General features: G+C 52.5%; 2 protein-coding genes and 1 pseudogene across 6 annotated transcripts; 2 read left to right on the plus strand and 1 right to left on the minus strand.

Annotated features, from left to right (window-relative positions):
- Nucleotides 1–10: 10 nt before the first annotated feature.
- On the plus strand, nucleotides 11–17,118 carry Slc12a9 (solute carrier family 12 member 9). 3 transcript variants are annotated; one of them, XM_048433930.3, is made up of 14 exons: nucleotides 11–162; nucleotides 897–1,119; nucleotides 1,316–1,450; nucleotides 2,218–2,349; nucleotides 5,534–5,842; nucleotides 6,627–6,734; nucleotides 6,844–6,955; nucleotides 8,576–8,733; nucleotides 8,850–8,932; nucleotides 9,680–9,804; nucleotides 9,937–10,129; nucleotides 10,267–10,441; nucleotides 11,039–11,185; nucleotides 15,858–17,118. In XM_048433930.3, the coding sequence occupies exons 2-14, from the start codon at nucleotides 939–941 to the stop codon at nucleotides 16,742–16,744; spliced, it is 2,745 nt and encodes a 914-aa protein (XP_048289887.1). In that variant the 5' UTR covers nucleotides 11–162; nucleotides 897–938; the 3' UTR covers nucleotides 16,745–17,118. The 3 variants fall into 3 exon arrangements, with proteins under 3 accessions (XP_048289887.1, XP_048289890.2, XP_048289889.1); XM_048433932.3 differs by having other exon boundaries at nucleotides 24–268; XM_048433933.3 differs by lacking the exon at nucleotides 9,937–10,129 and having other exon boundaries at nucleotides 8,576–8,749.
- A 372-nt stretch (nucleotides 17,119–17,490) lies between these two features.
- Trip6 (thyroid hormone receptor interactor 6) lies at nucleotides 17,491–21,560 on the plus strand. Of its 3 annotated transcripts, none has more exons than XM_085682602.2 (9): nucleotides 17,491–17,705; nucleotides 18,015–18,098; nucleotides 18,225–18,337; nucleotides 18,603–18,986; nucleotides 19,473–19,566; nucleotides 19,650–19,819; nucleotides 20,678–20,856; nucleotides 21,057–21,177; nucleotides 21,294–21,560. In XM_085682602.2, the coding sequence occupies exons 1-9, from the start codon at nucleotides 17,603–17,605 to the stop codon at nucleotides 21,423–21,425; spliced, it is 1,380 nt and encodes a 459-aa protein (XP_085538728.2). In that variant the 5' UTR covers nucleotides 17,491–17,602; the 3' UTR covers nucleotides 21,426–21,560. The 3 variants fall into 3 exon arrangements, with proteins under 3 accessions (XP_085538728.2, XP_048289891.2, XP_085538724.1); XM_048433934.3 differs by having other exon boundaries at nucleotides 17,503–17,711; nucleotides 17,971–18,098; nucleotides 18,212–18,337; XM_085682598.1 differs by lacking the exon at nucleotides 17,491–17,705 and adding an exon at nucleotides 17,740–17,883 and having other exon boundaries at nucleotides 17,971–18,098; nucleotides 18,212–18,337.
- Nucleotides 21,561–21,975: 415 nt separating this feature from the next.
- Nucleotides 21,976–22,251, minus strand: LOC146895471 (large ribosomal subunit protein eL43 pseudogene; annotated as a pseudogene).
- Between the last annotated feature and the right edge of the window lie 557 nt (nucleotides 22,252–22,808).

The following is a 22,808-nucleotide window of genomic DNA, read 5'->3' on the forward strand; positions in this document are numbered from 1 at the left end:
GATCCGGGACCAATGGGACGCCTTACTGGGGAGGGCAGGCTCCGGGCCTGACATCCCGGTAGCCCGTTTGCCTTTTCCGGGCCCCTCGCCCCCTCCTCCGCGCGTAGCGGAGCCCCCCAAGGCGCGCGGGGATCACCCCGGAGCAGCTGCGTTCCTAGGGTGGTGAGTGAGCGCCCTGCCGCATCCAGATGCAGGGTGCGCTTGGCCGGCCGCAGCCAGATCTCTGGCCCCTAGGCATCCAGTTACTGGAGCAAGTGGACAAGAACGGGTGGGTGGGGGAGGAGGACCCTGGGGACCCAGTGTGGCGCGATGCCAGGTGGCCTGCGTGCGTATTTGAACAATCAGTGGCTCTGTTTGGACTGATAGAGTTTGGGGGGATGTAGGGATTAGAAAAATCTGGTTACGATTGAAATGGGTTGAGAGACAAGGTTGATGGAGGGTGGAGCTTTGAAAGTTTCTTATTGCCTATGTGTGAGATGCTGTGTGTATGGGGGTACTCGAGGGGTGCAGCTTAGGACTCCGGAGTTGGTGCTTACAGCTTGTCGCTAACTTCCCTTTGGGGAGATCTCCTTCCTCTCTTGTTGCCAGTTAAGGAGAGACCCGGTGTGACAGGGAGAAATCGGTGTTCCTTTTGCAGATCTTCTGCTACCTCTAGTTTTAGGGGCATAGAGGAACGTAAGGTTTCAAAGAGCTGAAAGGGGCCCTGATTACTTCTACCCCGGGTTCGGAGAGTATAGGGGAAGTTGCTGGGACAGTTTTGAGTTTCTTTACTCTGTGTGGGTGTGTGTCCTTTGCAACTCTCCTTTTGAGGAAGCTCTGAGAGTTTGATCAGGGTTTTGTTTAGGAGGAAACGGCTCTGTGGAATTGCTTTCCAGCCCCCAAAATCTCTTTTACAGGTCACCTGGCTCTTTTGTGGCTTCCTCTGCCCACGCTCAGCTATGGCCAGTGAGAGCTCCCCTCTGCTGGCCTACAGGCTTTTGGGGGAAGAGGGGGCTGCTTTCCCTCCCAATGGAGCCGGAGGATCTGGAGTGGCATCAGCCCGAAAGCTCTCCACCTTCCTGGGTGTGGTGGTGCCCACCGTCCTGTCCATGTTTAGTATCGTTGTGTTCCTGAGGATTGGTGAGTCTGGGGACAGGCCAGGCTCGGGCTAGGGACGGTCCCTAGTAGATGTGGGCAGATGAAGGGAGGACAGAAGGGAAAGACCTCTGGTGGTCTGGTGTGTGGCTCTGCTGTGGGACTCTACTATCCAGTGAGACGGGGATAGGGAAAGAGGCTGTAACTGTCCCTTGTGACCTGCTTTTCTCCCCCTCTTCAGGCTTCGTGGTGGGCCATGCTGGGCTGCTACAGGCCTTGGCCATGCTCCTGGTCGCCTACATCATTCTGGCACTCACGGTCCTCTCGGTCTGTGCCATTGCCACCAATGGCGCTGTGAGAGGGGGTGGAGCCTACTGTATCCTCCCACATAGGTGAATTGGGTCTGGGTTGTTCTGTCTTCCTTCCTGGGTGGGTGGGGGTGGGGGGAGGGACTAGTATCTCCTGTCTGAAAACAGGCCAGATGTTTATGAATGGTGAACAGCAGGATGAGACGATGAAGGCGATCTGCACTCTGTGTCTGGTCTCCTGACAATCTTATCAGTTAGCGAGGCTGTGGCTCAGTGGTAGAGTGCCTGCCTGGCATGCCTGAGGTCCGGGGTTTGATCCCCAGTCCTGCTCCTCTTTAACAACAACAACAAAAACCATTAATAGTCATTCTACAGCCGAGGAAAGTGGATTCTGGGTGTGGGGCCACTAATGGAGACCTTGCCTCAAAGTAAAAAGAGTGGGCCGTGCATCACCATGTCCCTAATCCTAGCGCTGGGGAGATGGAGGCAGGAGGATGAGGAGTTTGAGGTTATCCTAGGCTACACAGTGAGCTGGAAGCCAGATTGGGCTACTTGAGACCCTGTCTCAGAAAACAAAACAAAATAACGGGTCAAAAGAGAACAGGGTAAATATCTCAGGGGAGAGAACTTGCCTGGCAGGAGTAGGGAAATGGAGAAGATGGTGTATTCTTGTCATTTACGCAAAGATACAAGACATGGGTACAGGGTTGCTGAGAACTGAGCTGATAGCTGCAGGAAACCTGCGGGTAGACCTGCTGTAGGGATCAACTTATGGCCCCTTCCTCCATTTCAGTTTCTTTTCCCTTAACGCTCAACCCCCTGCTTCCACTTTTAGTCATGATCAGCAGGACTCTGGGGCCGGAGGTTGGCGGCAGCATTGGCCTCATGTTCTACCTGGCTAACGTCTGTGGCTGTGCCGTGTCCCTGCTGGGACTGGTGGAGTCTGTGCTGGATGTCTTCGGGGCTGGTCTGTACTCTCCCCAACCTGGTCTGGGGATGCTGAGTTTTCCAGGGTCTGGGATTATGGAGTCATGTTTCCCAAAATGCACACACTGAGTCTTCTCTTGGTGTGACCTGCCTTCTGCAGGACCTGTAGGTGACCGAGTGCTTGTCTCTGTCCCTAGGGCACTCACCATCTCCAGGCATGTCCAGTCTGCAGCCCTCTGGCCGCATGTGACTGCATGTGGCCAAGGATAGCTAGCTATAAATGCTCCCAACACAAAAATTTAAGCTTATGTACAAATTAGATTCTTTTTAGATATGCATGTTTTTCTTTTCTTTTTTTGGAGGGGGAGTGGCGAGTATGGGGTGTACATGTGTGATGTGTGAATGTGTATGTGTGGCTGAGTCTGCGTGAGCATGCCTATGTGGAGGCCGAAGGTCAATGTTCTCTGTCTTCCTCTATTACTCTTTACCTTATTTGTTTGAGTGTTCATTAATTGTTTTATTGTTGTGTGCATGTCAGGAGGACACACACCTACCATGGTTTGAGTATGGAGGTCACAGGACAACTTTGTGGAGCTGGTTCTCTCCTTCCACCTTTGTGCTATTTCGGGGGACCAAACTCAGGTCTCCAGACTTGCTTAGCAACATTGACTACCCACTGAGCCATCTTGCCTGTCTTATTTTCTTGTGCACAGTGAAGTTAGATTTATTAAGGAAAAGCAAGAAATATCTCCAAAAAACCAGGCATGGTGGCGCATGCCTTTAATCCCAGGACTCAGGAGGCAGAGGCAGGAGGATCTCGGAGTTTGAGGCCAGCCTGGTTTACTGAAAGAGTTTCAGGACAGCAGTCAGGGCTACACAGAGAAACTCTGTGTTGAAAAACTTGGAAGGAAGAAGAAAGAAAGAGAAGGAAGAAAGGAAGAAAGAGACGGAAGGAAGGAAGGACGAACTCCTGAGAGTATGAGGAAGCTCCAAGGAAGGAAACCCTTAATGTTATTATTTTGTATTATTATTTATGTGTATGTGTATGTACCAGCATGAGTTCATGTGCACTGTGTGCATGGAGGTAAAACTCAGAGAGGTCAGAAGATGGCATCAAATCCCTGGAACTAGAGCTTCGGGTGGCTTTAAGGTGCAATGTGTATTCTGGGCGCTGACCCGGTGCTCTGCAAGGGCAGTAAGCATTCTTTTTCTTTCATCATCATCATCATCATCATCATCATCATCATTGACAGGGTCTCTTTACATAGCCCTGGTTGTTCTCATATTCACTCTGAATCAGGTTAGCCTCGAACTCAGAGACCTGTCTGCCTCTGCTTCCCAAGTGCTGGGATCAAAGGCATGCACCACCACGCCCGGCAGAGTAAACAGTTTTCACTGCCAACTCTTCATCTTATCTTTTTGAGACAGGGTCTCTCACTGAGGCTGAAGCTCATCTATTGACTCCATTGCTTAGCCAGTTAGCTCCAAGGACCTGCCGGGCTTTGCCCAACCAGCACTGCTGAAGTAACGTAACGGATACTTGCCATTGAGTCTGGTGTTTGCATGAGTGTTAGGGATCCAGATTCAGGTTTTCACGCTTGCACGGCGTCTTAGCTAGGGTTACCATTGCTGTGATGAAAGACCATGGCCAGAGCAGCTTGGGAAGGAAAGGGTTACACTTGGACTTTTCCGCTTCCAATTGTGGTCTGTCACCGAAGGAAGTTGGGACAGGAACTCGAACAGGACAGGAACCTGGGCAGGAGCTGATGGAGAGACTGTGGAGGAGTGATGCTTACTGGGATGCTTTAGAACTTCTTCTGGTACCCAAATCTGTATTTGACTGGGTCTAGAGTATATAATCTCTCTATATGAGGATTTATTAGACTGATTTACAGACTGTGGTTTAGCTAATCCAACAATAGCTGTCTATGAATGGAAGGTCTAAGAATCCAGTGGTTGTTCAGTCTATGAGGCTGGATGTCTTAACTGGTTTTCTGTATAAGCCAGAATCCCAAATGAGCAGGCTCCAATGCCAGTGAAGGAGTGGACTTGCTAGCAAGGGTGAGAACAAGCAGGCAAAGAGAGAGAGCTCCCTTCTTCCTGGTCCTTTTATAGGCTGCCAGCAGAAGGTGTGGTCCAGATTAAAGGTTTATCTTCCCACCTCAAAGATTAGAAGTGGGTTCTTCCTCCTAATAATTTAATTAATAAAAAAAATTCCTCACAGGTGTGCATGTAGTCAAATTGACAACCAAGAACAGCCACACACATGGCAGGCACTTTACCAACTGAGCCGTCTCCCTCCTTTTATTTATTAATTTTTTTAAAAATAAAAAGCCTCATGTATCCCAGACTGTCCTGGAGATAACCTTGAACTCCAGACTCTCCTGCCTCCGCCTCCCCAATAGTTACAGGCATGTGCCACCATGCCTGGTTTTGTGTGGGGCTGGGAATGAAACCCAGGCCTTTATGTATGCTAAGCAAGCACTCTGCTAATGGAGCTACAGATCCAGTGCTCTCTCTTTCTGTCTCTCTGTCTGTCTGTCTGTCTGTCTCTCTTTTTCTCTTTGTCTCTGTCTCTGTGTGTGTGTGTGTGTGTGTGTGTGTGTGTGTGTGTGTTGTAGCAGGCAATGCCACGTAGCCTTCTGGTGGAGGTCAGAAGACAACTTGTGGGAACTTTTTCCTTCTACCATGTGGGTTCTAGGGGAGTGAGCTCAGTTTGTCTGACTTGGCAATGGGTTTGTTTACCTCCTGAATCATCTTTGTCTTTGTTTTGTTTTTAGAGACAGGGTTTCTCTGTAGCTTTGGGGCCTGTCCTGGAACTAGCTCCTGTAGATCAGACTGACCTCGAACTCACAGAGATCCTCCCGTCTCTGCCTCCTAGGTGCTGGGGTTAAAGGTGTGCACCACCACCGCCTGGCCATCTTTGTTTACCCCTTTATGAGATTAAAAAAAAATTGTGGAGAGAGGAGGTTCCTGAGAAGGATTTGCTAATGACAGTGTCGTGTTGCAAAGTCAGAAGACTGGACATGCCTGGTTCTAGTCAGACAGAATGGTCTAATGTTTTAGAAATTGTTATAGCAAGATTGGTACCCACTGGGGGAGAGCAAAGATGCCAGGGTTACCCTGAAAAGGGATACAGGTAGCAGGTGGGTGGAGGGGGTCATAGTTAGGGCCGGGTGTCTCCTTGGGGGTCCGGTCTTTTATCTCAATCCTGTTTTTTGCAGATGTCACAGGCTCCAGTGGGATCCGGGTTCTACCCCAGGGTTATGGCTGGAATCTGCTCTACGGCTCTCTGCTGCTTGGCCTCGTGGGTGGCGTGTGCACACTGGGAGCTGGACTCTACGCCCGTGCCTCCTTTCTGACATTCCTGTTGGTTTCTGGCTCCCTGGCCTCCGTGCTGATCAGCTTTGTGGCAGTGGGACCCAGGGACATCCAGTTAGCGCCCCGACCAGGCACCAATGGCTCCTCTGTGCCACCCCGGTATGGCCACTTCACTGGTTTCAACGGCAGCACCCTAAAGGACAACTTGGGCGGTGAGATGAACACTCCAGTGCCGGGGGTGGGGTGGGGAGCCTTGAGTGATGGGTAGGCCTTGGGATCCCTGGAGGCGTGGCTGGGGAGATGCTTCCGTGGTTAGGCATGCCCAGCACCCAGGTCAGGCAGTTCAACAGCACCATCTTCAAGGGGTATTGACACTGTCTGTGGCCCCTTTGGGCACCTGCACACACGTGGCATAACCCCTCCCCCATACTTATAATAAAATATACAAATAAGCTTTAAAGACAAAGATCCCAGGAAAAGCTATGGATGTTAGCTCAGTTGGTAGAGCACTTGCCCAGCTGGCACAAAACACCAGGTTCTCTGCCCAGTCCCACGTCAGCCACTCATGGTGGTCCACGCTGTGATCCCAGCCCTCGGGGAGTAGAGGCAAGAGGATCAGAAGCCCGCTCTCATCTCGGCTGCCAGTGGATTTGAGGCCAGCCTGAGAAACAAACGATGAGATCCCGTCGTGGAAGCAGGGAGGAACAGGCTAAGGGTGGTTTAAGCAGAGAAGGGGGACCCTGACCTTGATTTCGGGCTGGGGAAGACAAGAGCAAGCCCTTCGGGTACTGTGAGCTGGGCAGGTGAATTCAGGTAGGGGTTGGGATGGAGGAAGAGACCCACGAGACCCACGAGAAAGTACAGAGGAGAATGGGGAGGAGGCGACACGTGACCCCCACGGGGCTTGGACGGAAGTCAGGGCTGTGGAGGGGAGGGATGGCAGGGCGGAGATGTCTGGACCCCTGAGAGGGATGCTGAGGTCCTCTTCTCCGTCAGCTGGCTATGCTGAGGACTACACCACAGGCGCCATGATGACTTTTGCCAGTGTCTTTGCTGTCCTCTTCAACGGCTGCACCGGCATCATGGCTGGGGCCAACATGTCAGGTGAGAGCCTGCTCTTGGTGGTGGGGTGTGTGGGGTTAAGGTTGCCACTGTGAGCGAGGTAGGTGTGATAGGAAGGCTGGCCTCTCTCTCTCTGTTCCTGTCCCTCCAGGGGAGCTGAAGGACCCCAGTCGGGCCATTCCACTGGGCACAATCATTGCCGTTGCCTACACCTTCTTCATCTACATCCTGCTCTTCTTCCTCTCCAGCTTCACCTGTGACAGGTACGTGGTGGAGGGAGGTGGCAGACTCTCTCGCTGAGGCTGAGATACTGTCTCCCACTGGGAGAAAGATGGTGCCACCCATGGGGAAGGGCTCGTTACAGGGTTATAGTCAGCCTGTGACCAGCAGCGCCATGCAACTGCTTGAATTGTAAGCACTTTGGAGTTGCAGGGTAGCGGGGGTGGGGGTGTGAGGGGGTTGGGGAGGGTGGGGTTGGGGGTGGGAGTGGGGTGGGCGGGGAACGCAGGTCCTTTCTAGAAATAGAGGGTTTTTTGTTGTTGTTTGTGCTCTTTTTGGGGTGACAGAGTAGGTTATTATGTTGCCCGGGCTGGCCTTGAACATGCACTCTTCCCACCGTTCTTCCGGAGTAGTGTGGTTACAGACATGCACAAGCATGCCCTAGTCGCCCTTCTAGTCATTTGTATTTGTACAAATGTTTTGCCTCTTGGTTGCATACTGTTGGGAATGACGAGCTCCCAGGAGATCAGAGATAACCAGTGGATGCCATGAGCACATCTGGGCACCTCTGAGGTATAGGTCAGGCTGGTCTAGATGTCAGGGCTGTAGTCACTGGGGGGGGGGATTTATTTTGTATTAAATTCTTATTTTCGAGACAGGGTTTCTCTGTGTAGCCTTGGCCGTCCTGGAACTCACTCTGTAGACCAGGCTGGCCTTGAACTCACAGAGATTCGCCTGCCTCTGCCTCTCTCGTGCGCCACCACCACCTGATTTTGTATTTAAATTTTTAAAAAGTGTGTGTGTGTGTTTGTGTGTGTGTGTGTGTGTGTGAGTGTGTGTACATTCCTCTCCAAGGCTAAAGGGAGGTATCAGGTATCCTCTAGTACATTCTTATTCTTTTTTTTGAGGCAGGGTCTCTCACTTTGTAGCCCTGGCTGTCATAGAACTCACTTTGTCGACCAGGCTGGCCTTGAACTCACAGAGATCTGCCTGTCTCTGCCACCCCAGTGCTGCCATCGATAGTATAGTGGTGGTCCTGTTCCTCCCACCCCCTCTCATCTGACTTCTCTTTATTTTGAGGCAGTGTCTCTTACTGAACCCAGAGAACCTTGTCTCCTGTGGGGCTACAACTATGCTTGGCTTGTTACATGGGTGCTAGGATCCAAACTCGGGTCCTCATGGTTACCAGGAAGTTCTCCTAACTGCCAAGCTATCTTTCAGCCCTTTGTAGCTCTACCAAGGCTGGCCTTGAACCAGAGAGTCTCTCGTTCTTCCCGCAGACATGCACCATCTTGCCTGGCCTAAACTAGTTCTTTCACAGGGTTTTATCCTATGGTCTTACACTCATGGCAATCCTCCAGCCTCAGCCTCCCAACTTCTGGGATTACAGGTGTGAGTCATTCTGCCAGGCTCTAGGACCTAGCTTCTTTTGTGTGTTTTTGAGACAGGGTATCATATAACCCAGGCTGGCCCCAAACTCCTTATATATAGCTGAGGCTGGTCTTGAACTCCAGATCCTCCTGACTCTGCATCCTGAGTGCTAGCATCACAAGACCCCCTCTAAAACATAGCTCTAGAAACACAGTGTCAGGAGTACCTTTTCTCAAGAGGACCTTATGATGGCTCACTGACAAACCCTTCCTCTTCCTTTTCTTCCTGGCTAGGACCCTGCTTCAGGAAGACTACGGGTTCTTCCGTGGCATCAGCCTGTGGCCCCCACTTGTGCTGATTGGCATCTACGCCACGGCACTCTCAGCCTCCATGAGTTCTCTCATCGGTGCCTCCCGAATCCTGCATGCCCTGGCCCAGGATGACCTCTTCGGTGTGGTGCCCTCTGGGTCTGCGTGCTGCTCTGGGCTTGCCCTCCTGGGTCTGTCTTTGGCCCCTCTAGGCCCAGACTCATGTGTCTGGTATGATTCTGTTTTATTTTTTTAATAGGCGTCATCTTGGCACCGGCCAAGGTGGTTTCTGGAGGGGGCAACCCCTGGGGTGCTGTCCTGTATTCCTGGGGCCTGGTGCAGGTAAGTCTTCCTTTCAGCTGCCCCGACCTTCACTCTCTAGCTAGCAGACCGAGAACCTATCTTAGGTCTAGATCAGAGTTATAAATGAAAATAAGGATATAGGCTAGCTAGTATTGCAAACCTGTAGTCTGAATTTGGGGGTAGGGGAATGGATTGAAACTGAAGCCAGCTTGAGCTGCATGATAAGAAAAGCATGTTATCTTAACAGTCAGTAGGTACAAGGATTGCAACAAGCGTGTGGCCAGGCTAGCCAGTTAGAGCATGTCTTTAAACACAGACAAACACGCATGAATGCATGCACACATGCACGCGCGCGCGCACACACACACACACAGACACACACATGTACACACACACAGATACACGCACATACAAGCACACACACACACATGTACACGCACACACACACACACTGGCACTCTTTGGGCTGTGCTGGTATTCATTGTTATTTATATTGAGACAGTCTCAATAGGTAGCTCTGGCTGCCCTGGAACTTGAGACGCACTCCAGAATGGCCTAGAACTCATACATGTCTGCAACGGTTGCCCAGACTTGAGTGTGTGTATGTGCACACCTATGTGTGGAGGTCTGAGGACAGCTCTAGAGAATCGATTCTCGAGAATGTAAATCCCAGGGATTGATTCAGGTCATTAGACTCAGCAGCAAACATCTTTATCCACTGAGCCATCTGGCCGGTCCTTGGAATTGGCACTTTTAATTAATGCTCACCTCTTGGTCTGTTCCCAGCTGGTCCTGCTGGCTGGGAAGCTGAACACATTGGCTGCCGTGGTCACTGTCTTCTACTTGGTGGCCTATGCCGCGGTGGACCTGTCTTGCCTGAGTCTGGAGTGGGCTTCAGCCCCCAACTTCCGGTGAGAAACATCAATGCCTGGGAGGACCAGGAAGGAGGGAGCCTCAAGGGGGAGGATGGGGGACTAGAGCAAGGGACAGGCAGGTGTTCAGGGCCAGCCCTGAGTGTTCTTCCCTCTGTCTGCCCATCCCAGCCCCACCTTCAGCCTGTTCTCCTGGCACACCTGCCTGCTTGGGGTGGCCTCCTGCCTCCTGATGATGTTCCTCATCAGTCCTGGGGCCGCTGGTGGGTCCCTCCTTCTCATGGGCCTGCTTTCTGCTCTTCTCACCGCACGAGGAGGACCCAGCAGTTGGGGCTATGTCAGCCAAGCCTTGCTTTTTCACCAGGTTGGGGAGCCTTGAGGAAGGGTGGGAGGTAGTCTTGGGATGCTTCCTGCTCCCACCCCTGAGGGCTTGTGTTACTATCAGAGAAAAGCCCAGCAGCATCTGCTGAGTGGAACTCCCCCACCCCTCCTGCTTCCCAGGTGCGCAAGTACCTGCTCCGCCTGGACGTCCGCAAGGAGCATGTGAAATTCTGGAGGCCCCAGCTGCTGCTTCTAGTGGGAAACCCTCGGGGTGCCCTGCCTCTGCTACGACTGGCCAACCAGCTAAAAAAGGGGGGACTCTATGTATTGGGCCATGTCACTCTGGGAGACCTTGGTGAGTGACTATTCTTCTTGTCCTTGTCCTTCCTTTCTTCTGTGTCAGATGCCCCATGTTTCTGTCCAGATTCATGTAGGCTTAGCACTCTAGGAAGGAGTAAATGATTTAAACAACCCATGGTGTTGCTGAGCCACACCCTGGCCCCTCACTGGGGGATTCTAGGCAGGTGCTCTACCACTGAGCCACACCCCAGCCCCTCACTGGGGAATTCTAGGCAGGGGCTCTACCACTGAGCCACACCCCAGTCCCTCACTGGCAGATTCCAGGCAGGTACTCTGCCATTGAAATACAGCCCCAGCTCTAGTAAAGAGTAAATGACCTTGGCCAATAGCTGTCCCCCTCACCTCTCCCGTTTTTGAACTGGTGAGGACTGAACCCAGCACCGTGCACATGCTGGGCAAACAACACTTCACCAATGAGCTATATTGCCAGTCTCCCCCCCCTTTTTTTTTTTTGGTGTGTGTGTGAGGTAGGTTCTCTCTATACAGGCCAGCTGGTCCTGAATTTGTCATCCTCCTGCCTCCGTCCCCTGAGCACTGGGGTCAGGTGTGTGTCACTGTACCTTCACCACCTCTCTCCTTACTTTCTCTGCAGACTCCCTACCATCAGACCCTGTACAGCCACAGTATGGCGCATGGCTGAGCCTGGTGGACCGCGCCCAAGTGAAAGCGTTTGTGGATCTCACCCTGTCATCCTCTGTGCGCCAGGGGGCTCAGCATCTACTACGGATCTCTGGCCTTGGTGAGCTGCACTTCTCTGTCTTCAGCCCACTCAGTGGCCCCTTTCCATCTCTGCTCTTTCCTTCAGCTAGACTGTGGCTGCCAAAGGGACTCACCACACAGAGTAGATAAGACAGGAGCCAGAGATAACAGTGACCACAATGTCTGATTGGAGATGTGGCATAGACAGGGCATGATGCTGGTGGCTGGCTTTAAAAAAAATACATTTAGCCGGGCAATGGTGGTGCACACCTTTAATCCCAGCACTTTGGGAGCAGAGACAGGCAGATCTCTGAGTTCGAGGCCAGCTTGATCTACAGAATGAGTTCTAGGACAGCCAGGGCTACACAGAGAAACTCTGTTGCGAAAAACAAAAACAAACCAAAATTACATTTAATCATTTGTGTGACTGTGTGTGTGTGCGTGCGCACACATACATGTGCAAGCATGCTGCAGTGCATGTGTGGAGGTCAGAAGACAGCCTTCAGGAGTCAGTTCTCTCCATATGTCATGTGAATGCTAGAGACTGAACACAGATCATCAAGGTTGGCCACAGACACCCAATGCACCACTGCTTCATCTTGCTGGCCATGTTTTGTTTTGTTTTGTTTTTTCCCCAAAGAGCTCAGGCTTCCTCTGTAGCTGAGGATGACCTTGACCTACTGATCCTCTTGCTCAGGATCACAGGCCTGCAGCACTATGCCCCCTCTAGGAGGTGCTGGGGATGGAACGCAGGGATTTGTGCATGCTAGACAGAACTCTATAAACTGAGAAACACCCTCAGCTCTTTCCTTTTTCTGAGGCAACAAGTAGAGAGTATTTGGGCTCTGGGGAGTATTTTTCCAAGGAGAGTGGGAAAATTGTTTTGAGTCTTTAGAAGGCCCCATTAAAACAGAATTTCTTTCGTTCAAATACTAACTGGGCTTAATCCTGCTTAGTGTCTGAGACCCAGTGAGGTTGGGGAGATGCTACTGCAGATAAATGGATGGTTGTTAATTCAGAGACAGGGAGACCCTTGAATACTGCTGTTGTCAGCAAAGGTTGTGTGGTGAGAGGCTAACTGAGACTGGCCTGCAAAGACTCTGCCGTCGGGGAGCTGGGGTGATGGTTCACGCCTGTTGTCCTAGCACTTGGGAGTCCAAGGCAGGAGTTCTAGGTCAGCCTGCACTTTACAGCCAGACCCTACACCAACAAACAGGCAGTCAAGGTGGCAAGAAGGAGGAAAATGGGGTCCCTAGGTAATCAAGGATACTTGAGGGTGTATGGGAGTGATGCTTTCGGATAAAATAGATAGAGTGTTGCCAGTTCTGCCACTCTTCCTGTCCACACACACACACACTCACACACACTCACACACGCACGCACACATGCACGCACACACACACACACACACTCTCTCACACACACACACACACACACACTCACACACCTGGTTTGAAGCTAGGACTTTGCTTAAGTTAAGCAAGTGCTCTATTGCTAAACCATGTTCCCAGCCCCTCACTGGGGGATTCTAGGCAGGTGCTCTACCACTGAACCACACCCCAGCCCCTCACTGGGGGATTCTAGGCAGGGGCTCTACCACTGAACCACACCCCAGCCCCTCACTGGGGATTCTAGTGATACTTTACAGTTAATCTACATCTGAGCCTTTTTTTTTTTTTTTTTTTTGGAGATAGCGTCTCAATCTCCTATGTACTTAGGATTACAGGCCTGCACCACCACGTAGCTCCAGCTCTGAGACTCATACTGCAAGGCTTGCAGCCTTGTACCCCAAGTACCTCCATGCTCAGCCACCTCCATCCCAAGTGTCTTTCATCTGAGCAAACACCTCCTCCAGCTGCAGTCAGGCAGGCTGAAGGTCAGCAACACTGAACTTCGCACTACTTGGTGCTAAGCAGGGTTTGGTAGCACCTCTGGGTGGTGGGTGATCAGTTTGGCTTGCTGGGTCACGCCCAGATGTTCCCTCCTGCTAGCAGGCTTGGGGTATCACTGAGTATCATTTACCCCTGGAGCGCTTGAGGGCCTTTGCTCTTCTTCTCTGGAAGGGTTATGTACTAGTGACAGTGACCTTGAAGGAGATGAAGCCAGCAGAAAGGGGTCAGGGAGGTATCATACAGGTGTCACAGCAAGTATAGCTATGGCTGTGCAAAGAAAAGGACCTGAGTTTGGATCCCAGTACCATGTAAAGGCCAGGTACCTCTGTGCCCATTGAATTCCAGCACTGGGAAGGTGGAGAGTGGAGTATGGTCCGTGGGGGTGGGGGGTGGGCAGCCGGTGTGGCCCAGGCAGTGAGCTTCAGATTCTGTAAGACCCTATCTTAAAAAATAGGGTGGAAAGCTGGACGGTGGTGGCGCACGCCTTTAATCCCAGCACTTGGGAACAGAGGTAGTTAGATCTCTGTGAGTTCAATGCTAGCCTGGTCTACAGAGTGAGTTCCAGCACAGCCAGGGCTACACAGAGAAACCATCTGGAGATGTTGGGGTGGGGAGACCTGGCAAGATGGCTCAGTTGATACAGTGTTTGCGGCACCAGCCTGACAACCGAGTACCCACAGGAAGTTAGCAGAGAACTGACTGCACAAAACTGTCCTCTGACCTGCACATGCAGGCCCCGGCACACACAACCTCCCCATTATGCACAGCACACCGTAATAACATGTTAAAGGTAAAGGCCAGGTGTGCGGGCACACACTTTAAACCCCATTGCCAGGGAGGCACAGACAGGCAGATCTCTGTGAGGACCAGGTCAGCTGGGGGTACACAGTGAGACTTGTTTCCAAAAAGAAAGAGGGGAAGGGGAATAATTAAAATTTTTAGATGGGTGTCACTAAGTTGTCTAGGCTGGCTTTGAACTCGTGATTCCCAGACTCTAGCTGCCCGAGTACTGGGATTGTAGGCATGAGCTGCCATAGCCTGCAAATGAGGTTTCTGAGGCAGTAGTATGGTGAGTTCAAGGCCAGCCTGGGCAACATAAGTAAAATTCTGTCTCAAGATATATATATAAAACTAATAGCTCGGCAGTGATGGTGCACGCCTTTAATCCCAGCACTTGGGAGACAGGGGCAGGTGGATCTCTGTGAATTCAAAGCCAGCTTGGTCTACAAAGCCAGTACTAGGACAGCCAAAGCTGTTACACAAAGAAACCCTGTCTTGAAAAACCAAAACCAAACCAAAACAAGAAAAAAACTAAAACACAAAACAAACTCCAACAACTATGGTCAGGAATTTGAGCAGCCTATGTTTTTTCTATCGCACCCTTGGGACTTTGGGGACAAGAGATTTCGGTCAAGGAGGTTGGTCCAAGCTGAGTTAGGTAGGTCAGGGTACCGCCTCTAGTGTGAACAGACATTTTTACCTTCTGCCCAGGCCCTTTCAGGCCTGAGCCTTTAGGCCAGTGACTTCATGGCGTGGGGCCTGAGGTCCTTCCTTATCTGTAAAGGGAGAGAATAAACAGTCTTATCTCACAGCGTTGCTGTTGCCTCTAGGTTCAAATGAGGTGAGCGCCTTCTGGGGATCTGGCCTCTGACAACACCAGATGCTCTCTGTCTCCTCTTGGGTACCAGACTGCAGACCTCTGTCTTTAGAACTTTGCCGCAGGAGGAAGCTGCGGAGCCCAGCTGCGCTCCCATCCTCCCCTGGAGGGATCTGGGATGTAGCTTCTCTGGTGACTCAGGTCATGAACTTGATCAGTCAGGCTGATTTTATTTTACTCAGGCCTGGTGAAGCAGGCAGTAACTTCTGCTGCTGTGGAGGCTGAGGCAAGGAGGGTTGCAAGTTCAAAGCCAGCCTGAGCTACAGAAGAAGTCTCATTTCCTCAGTAGAGTTCAATTTCAATCTCTGGGTTTTTGTTTTGCTTTGGTTTTTGGTTTTTTGCGACAGGCTTTTTCTGTGAAACAGCCCTGGCTAACCTGGGACTCACTATGTAGACCAGGCTGGCCTCGAACTCACAGAGATCCACCTGCTTCTGCCTCTCCAGTACTGGTATTAAAGGTGAGCGCCACCAACCCTTTGGCAAATCTCTGGGTTTCTGTCAGTTTGTTTGTTTGTTGCCTGGTTGAGACAGGCTCTCCCTCTGTAGCCTGCACTGCCTGAAACGTGTAGCCTAGACTGGCATCAAACTTGCAGCAATCTCCCTGCCTCAGTTTCCCAGTTGCTAGGGTTACAGACTGGAGCCATCGCGCCTGGATGAAATGGCCTCTCCTAATGTGAAAAGGAGGAGCTGTTTAAAGCCTGTGGTGGCTAACAACCAACCCTAACCCTCAAAGAACCCAGAGCTAGGGCTGTAGCCAGCCCTCCATGAACTTCACGGGACAGTGGTGACGAACTCCTATAATCCCACCCCTTGGAACTGGGACTGGGAGCATAGCTCAGTGGTTAATAGTGTGGATGAAACACCAGGTTTACTCTCCAGTATCACTCCCCCCGCCCAGAGAAAAAAAAATCCTAATGTGAAATTTACATATTTAAAGCAGAGGCGATTATTCCTAGAGATAGTCAAATAAATGCATGTGAAAGTGTTTAAGAAAGCCAAATCGTTGTGCAAACGTGCGTATAATGTTGCTGTACGGGGCCCCAGCCAAGTAAGATGCCATACCTCATGGCTGACCTAAGTGTGAGTGGGCGCACTTTATGTGGTGTAAAGTCAACCCTCAGCCTGATTTCTGTTCCTTCCTGCCTCCCTTTTTTTGCCCCTAGGCGGCATGAAGCCCAACACGTTGGTGCTTGGCTTCTATGATGACGCCCCACCCCAGGACCATTTTCTAACCGACCCAGCCTTCTCCGAGCCTGCAGAGGGCGCCAGAGAGGGCGGGTCGCCTGCCCTGAGCACGCTGTTTCCTCCACCTCGAGCTCCAGGGAGCCCCAGGGCTCTCAGTCCCCAGGACTACGTGGCCACGGTGGCAGATGCTCTCAAGATGAACAAGAATGTGGTTCTCGCCCGGGCTTGTGGGGCTTTGCCCCCAGAGCGGCTAAGCCGGGGGTCTGGTAGCAGCGCTCAGCTCCATCACGTGGACGTGTGGCCCTTGAACCTGCTGCGGCCCCGGGGTGGGCCCGGCTACGTGGACGTCTGTGGCCTTTTCCTGTTGCAGATGGCTACCATCTTAAGCATGGTGCCTGCATGGCACAGTGCCCGGCTCCGGATCTTCTTGTGCTTGGGGCCTAGGGAGGCTCCTGGGGCAGCGGAGGGAAGGCTGCGGGCTCTGTTGAGTCAACTCAGGATCCGGGCAGAGGTGCAAGAGGTGGTGTGGGGTGAAGGGGCCGAGACTGGGGAGCCTGAGGAAGAGGAAGGGGACTTCGTGAATGGTGGTCGGGGAGATGAAGAGGCTGAGGCTCTGGCTTGCAGTGCCAACAGCCTGGTGCGTGCCCAGCAGGGGCGAGGCACGGGAGGAGGCCCTGGGGGGCCAGAAGGAAGGGATGGGGCGGAGGGACCCACTACAGCTCTTACCTTTCTGTACCTGCCTCGACCGCCTGCCGATCCTGCCCGCTACCCCAGATACCTGGCGCTGCTGGAAATCCTGAGCCGTGACCTAGGCCCCACCCTTCTTGTTCATGGTGTCACTCCGGTCACCTGTACTGATCTCTGATGCCTGTTCATACAGGGTAGAGAGGGCTCAGGCCTATTCTGAACAATGGACGCCCCCCATGGACCCTGCCCTTCGGATGATGTTTTAGGGGGACCATGGCCTTCTTTGGATGGGGGGGACATAGTACACTAATTCGGGTGGCCGTCTTCATTGTACATGGGAGGACACCGAGGCCCTGTCCCTGGCCTGCCTCCGCTTCCTTCATTGGTGCCTTGACCAGAGGGGCTGGTCTCTTCTGTGACTCTAGGCTACCTCAGTGTCCCCATCCTGGCCACAGACGCACCGCCTCCCTCTCCTGACTTCCTTGGGTGGTGATGTTTGTGTTTTGTTTTATTTTTCTAACTACTGACCATTAATAAAAGACCAAAACACTACGTGCTGGTGGAGACCTGCTGGTGGGTAGGTGAGAGGGGGGCGGGTGGGAAGGCAGAGATCTGGAAGGGGGTGGAGACCAGAAGCCTTTGGAGTCCCGGCCAAGAGGCTGCCACGTGCAGAACTGGGGCAGGGATCACAGAAAGTTGCTGGGCCGCAGCCGCTCTGAGCCGCTTGCAGCCCACCCTGTGGCTTGGCTCCGGTGGAGGGCGGTTCTTTCTTAACAGGAGGGGGCCAGAAAGAGGAGGGATTGCAGATTAGGGTTTAGGGGACCACGTGACCCTCCCCCAGGAATGCGGTGACGTCAGGGGGCGTGGTCGTCCCCAAAATTGGGGAGGAAGGGGGAAAAAAAGGCCAGAAAAAGTTTCTTTGCGGGAGTCCTAAACGGGGCGGGGGACGGAAGGGGAGGGAAGGGGCTCAGGGCTTCGGGCTCCGGGCTTGTGGGGGCCCTGACCTCTGTCTGGAGTGGAGTAACCATTCCAGACCATGTCGGGACCCACCTGGCTTCCCCCGAAGCAGTCAGAGCCCTCCAGAGTCCCTCAGGGAAGAGCGCTTCCCCGAGGCGCCCTGGGGCGGCCACCGGCCCATGGAACAAGTAAGTGTTCCTCTCTCACACACCCGGGAGTGGCGGAAGAGCCACTGGCCGGCCACTCTTCTTCGCCTTTTCTTTCCTGCCCGTCTGCTTCCTGCTGTCTCTTCCCCAAGCCAGAGAGGCCCCTACCCTTGTGCAACCTTCCTTGACTCCTATCCATTCCCAGACGCCCCAGGTACGGGAAGGAGGAGAGGCGCCCCGAGAAGGGCAGCCTTCACGAGGTACTCCTTCTCAATTCCCACCTCTGTTCTCTCCCTTACAGCACTCCAGCCCCATCCCAGGGTCAATTTTTGCCCCCTCCCACCTGAACAATGTTACCAGCCTCCGGGGGTACCGGACGATCGGGGGCCTTCCTGGGTGGGATCCCACGGAGCACCCCAGCGCCTGCAGGTGAGAATTGGAGGTGAGAGTAGGGTATGTGGGTCTTTTTCTCAGGGTGAAGGCGAGAGAAGCCCAGGGGTTGTGGTCTATATTTGTTCTCCCTGCTTTGGCTCTGTCTCCAGGGGCTCCCGCCAGATAGGGGCGTCATCCGCCCTGGAAGCCTGGATGCTGAGATCGATTCGCTCACCAACATGTTGGCGGATCTGGACGGGGGTCGCAGTCATGCTCCTCGGCGACCAGACCGACAGGTCTGTGTCCTGTTTCTGCTTCCCCGTCCCCAGCCAGTTCTCTTTTGTGGATTCTCCTCAGATCACCCTTTCCACTCCCCACCTACCCTCTTCTCAACTAATGGACGCCTGGCTCCAGGAAGCCCAGGAAGCCAGAGCTTCCTTCTTGTCAGGCCTTGTTCCTGGGAACTTGTCAAAAGTCATTGCTTCCCCGGGGCTCTCACCTGGCCTGCATGGATGGTGGATCTGGCCTTACTCACTGTTTCTGCATTGCTTGTCTCCCCAGGCTTTTGAGGCCCCTCCACCCCATGCTTACCGTGCAGGCTCCCTGAAGCCCAGTGGAGGTGTGGGTCCAACGCCTATGCTCCCAACATCCCCTTATGGCGGACCTACCCCAGCCTCCTATGCTACTGCCAGCACTCCAGCCGGTCCTGCTTTCCCCGTGCAAGTGAAGGTGGCTCAACCTGTGAGAGGCTGTGGACTGCCTAGGCGGGGAGCCTCTCAGGCCTCTGGGCCTCTTCCGGGCCCCCACTTTCCTTTGCCAGGCCGTGGTGAAGTCTGGGGGTCTGGCTATAGGGGTCACCGTGAGCCAGGACCAGGGGTTAAGGAGGAAGCTGCTGGGATACACGGCCCTGCAGGAGGAGGAAGAGGAGGCGGGCATGGGCCCCAGGTAAGCCAGGATGGGGGTCAGGGGGCACTGTGTTTTGTGGTCATTGTAGGTAACTGGACATTGATTGGGCTGGGCGACTTGGAGTCTGGGGTTGCTTAGGATGCTGGTTTCAGGGCTGGGGATATAGTTCAGTTGGAAGAGTGCTTGCTTGGTATGCGGGAGCCCCCAAGGTTCTATCCACAGCACCACATAAACCAGGCGTGATGGAGGAAGAGGCGGGAGGATCAGATTAAGGTCATTTTTGGCTAGCCTAGGCTGTATGAGACACTACCTCAGAAATAAATAAATGAATACATCAATCCTGGTTTTGGAGTACTCACAGGTCAAGGGTCAAGATGGCCAAAGGGAAGGGGCCAGGGCTCGCAACCGCCCCCGTCAGCTTCTGAGAGATGTCCTCAGATGAGATTCCAGGGTTCCTGATCTTACGGATAAGTTATGGTATCAGAGACTGTAGGCCACACTGCAAAGCCCTGATTCTCACTGTAGGTCCCCTTAAGCCAACCTCCGGAAGAGGAGCTAGAGAGACTGACTAAGAAATTGGTGCATGACATGAGCCACCCGCCCAGTGGGGAGTACTTTGGTGAGCTGGCCTGGTGGGTAGGGTGGGAAGAGGATGGAGACGGTGGAGCTGTGCACACTGATCTCATTGCTCTCCATCCTCAGGTCGCTGTGGTGGCTGTGGTGAAGATGTGGTTGGTGATGGAGCTGGGGTTGTGGCCCTGGACCGTGTCTTCCATATTGGTTGTTTTGTGTGCTCTACCTGTCGGGCCCAGCTCCGGGGCCAGCATTTCTACGCCGTAGAGAGGAGGGCTTACTGTGAGAGTTGCTACGTGGTGAGTGGTTGGGTTGGGGAGAGGGGGCTGAACTAAGCGTCGAGATGGGCAGGCGGGCTCCCGTCTAAGAGAGATGGGGCACATGTTTCCAAAGATCAGTTGGCCCATCAACCAAAAGGACGTTTTGGGTTTTGTTTCTTTGATTGCTAGTTTGTTGTTTAGGGATAATATGTCATATATCCCAGACTGGCCTGAAACTCCTATGTATATAGCTAAGGAAGAATTTCTTGCCTCTATCCGTGAGGTATGGGGATTCCAGGTATGTGCTACCAGGTGTTTTAGGGGGTGCTGGAAATGGAATCCAGGGTTTCATGCATGCTAAGCAAACACTTTACCAACTGAGCTTCAGCCCTCAGACCAAGGAAGAAGTTAAATGTGGATACTAGTTAAAGGGGGTGGGGAGGGGAGAGCAGCTGTTCTTTTCAACTGGGAGGCCTTCCTCCCTTCTCTCCTTCCTTCCTTCCTTTCTTCCTTCCTTCCTTCCTCCCTTCATGTCACTGTATAGCCCAGGCTGTCCCTGAAGTCATGGTCCTCCTGCCTCAGCCTCCCGAGAGCTAGGAAAACAGATGTGTACCAGTCCCCATACCCAGCTGGAAGGTATTTTAGGGTTGAGGTCACTTGTGAAAGTCTGACAGCGTTCCTCAGAGGCAGGCATTACTATTGACTCATCCTACTGGAGAAGGAAGTGTGTGGAGGCTAAATTCCTTGTCTGGAAGCCACAGTGCTGGGATAAGAACCGAAAGATGCACCTCCCACTGAATCCTGTACGGGAAGTGCACATACCAGATGGGTGGGTGGCCAGCGAGCCCTCCTGGCTGTTACTGCTTCTGTCTGACCTTCCTTCCTCTTTCTTATTAGGCCACCCTGGAGAAATGTTCCACGTGCTCTGAACCCATCCTGGACCGAATCCTGAGGGCTATGGGGAAGGCTTACCACCCTGGTTGCTTCACCTGTGTGGTGTGTCACCGTGGCCTCGATGGCATCCCTTTCACAGTGGATGCCACCAGCCAGATCCACTGCATTGAGGATTTCCACAGGTCTTGCCTTGACTCAGAATGTTCGACCTATCCCATCTTTTCGTGTTCCTTTGTAACTTCTGGTCCTCTCTTTCTGTGACATCACTTTCTTTCCCAATCCTTCTCATTTCCCTCCCCTTTCCACTTTGGCTCGGCTCCATTGTGAGCCTTCTGTAGGGAGGGAGGGACCTTCAAGCCCCTATGGTTCCCTTCCACCTTAGGAAATTTGCCCCACGGTGCTCAGTGTGTGGTGGGGCCATCATGCCAGAACCAGGTCAGGAGGAGACGGTGAGAATCGTTGCTCTGGACCGAAGTTTCCACATTGGCTGTTACAAGTGTGAGGTGAGAGGTCCCTGGATGAGAACAAGGGCTTTACAGAGCCTGGGATGCTAGGGGAGATCACTAAGGGGAGACACAGTGCTCTCGGACTAATGGGAAGGTGTTGTTTCTTCCTGCAGGAGTGTGGGCTGCTGCTGTCCTCGGAGGGTGAGTGTCAAGGCTGCTACCCGCTGGATGGGCACATCTTGTGCAAGGCTTGCAGTGCCTGGCGCATCCAAGAGCTCTCGGCCACTGTCACCACTGACTGTTGACTCTTCCTACAAGTGCCTGCTGGGATCTCAGCCCTGTCCATCACCTCCCCTGACAGCCACCTTTCCTGTTTGTTACCAGATGCTATCACCTCTTCCCCTCTTTGTGAAATAATAACCCCTGAAGAGTTAAAAGGACTCGAGAATCTGCTGTTTCATTGGGATTTTAGGGGATGAGGGCTGTGTCAGTCTCAAATCCCAGCGCTTGGGAGTTTGGGGCCAGCCTGGTCTACATAGTAAGTTCCATGCCAGTGAGGGCTACATAGTGAGATCATGCCTAAAACAAATGATATCTTATGCTTTATGTATTTTTTTTTTTTTTTTGAAATAGTGTTTCTCTGTGTAACATCCCTGGCTGTCCTGGAACTCTCTTTCTAGACCATGCTGGCCTCGAATTCACAGAGATCTGACTGCCTCTGCTTCCTGAGTGCTGGGATTAAAGATGTGTGCCACCATGCCTGGTTGCTATCCTGCTATCCTATGCTTTCGTTGTCAGTACATTGTTAATTAACCCACTTATTGTAGGCTACGGATTCCTCAAATGGTTCCATTTCTACTGCTCTTTCAATTCCTTCAGTCTTCTGACAGCAGACTTGGCAAGCGATGTTGCAGGTCAGGGCCCACCAGCCACGGTTCTCATGCAGGAACCACAGTGCCAGATGCTAATGACCTAGTTCCTCATCTTGGTGTTGTCCTGGAAGGAGCCAATGTACTTGACATGCTAGCTGATTTCAATTTTCTTTGCTGCTTTTCAAAGGGAGTCGGTATAGCAGGTGCTATGTTTACCAGTGATGCTGACCTTCTCAGTGCATTTAACCGTGATGCCATGACCAGTTTATTCAGGACCAGTTCTGATGTATCCCAGGCTACCCTTGAACTTGATATACAGCTGAGATAGCCGAGACTGTTCTTGAATTCTGGATCTTTCTGCCTTCGCTTCTCAAGTGCTGAGATGATAGGAATGTATCAGTGTCCGGCTACTTTTTTGTGTAGGGTGGGAGGGTGCTGAGAATGGACCAGGGACAAATACATGCTAAGCAAATGTCTTACCACTGAACTCTACCCCCAACCTCCCTTTCTCCTTATTCATTTCTTCCTAAACCCATATGGTAGGCAAGCATTCTAACTCACCGCCACTACTTCCCTCATCTTAAACTGTGTGTGGATGACCTGGGCGTGGTGGTGTGCGCTGTTAATCCCAGCACTTAGGAGGCAGAGGCAGGCGGATCTCTGAGTTCTAGGCCAGTCTGGTCTACAGAGCGAGTTCCAGGACAGCCAGGACTAAACAGAAGAAAAACAAAATTGTGTATGTGTGTATCTATGTGTGGGTATATGGGCATTTGAGCATAGTGCCCTTGTAGTACAAGGGAGGTCATCAAATCCCTA

Source organism: Myodes glareolus, chromosome 2 (genome assembly GCF_982192425.1).
Source record: "Myodes glareolus chromosome 2, mMyoGla1.1, whole genome shotgun sequence".
NCBI classification, from domain to species: Eukaryota; Metazoa; Chordata; class Mammalia; order Rodentia; family Cricetidae; genus Myodes; species Myodes glareolus.

Excerpts from the sequence above, each read along its gene's own strand:
- Slc12a9 (XM_048433930.3), top strand. The coding sequence starts at position 939 with ATGGCCAGTGAGAGCTCCCCTCTGCTGGCCTACAGGCTTTTGGGGGAA. Across the intron at positions 2,350-5,533 it reads GCTGGATGTCTTCGGGGCTG|ATGTCACAGGCTCCAGTGGG; the intron begins GTCTGTACTCTC and ends TGTTTTTTGCAG. Across the intron at positions 10,130-10,266 it reads AAGCCTTGCTTTTTCACCAG|GTGCGCAAGTACCTGCTCCG; the intron begins GTTGGGGAGCCT and ends CCTGCTTCCCAG.
- Trip6 (XM_048433934.3), top strand. The coding sequence starts at position 17,603 with ATGTCGGGACCCACCTGGCTTCCCCCGAAGCAGTCAGAGCCCTCCAGA. Across the intron at positions 17,712-17,970 it reads GCCACCGGCCCATGGAACAA|CACTCCAGCCCCATCCCAGG; the intron begins GTAAGTGTTCCT and ends TCTCCCTTACAG. Across the intron at positions 19,820-20,677 it reads ACTGTGAGAGTTGCTACGTG|GCCACCCTGGAGAAATGTTC; the intron begins GTGAGTGGTTGG and ends CTTTCTTATTAG.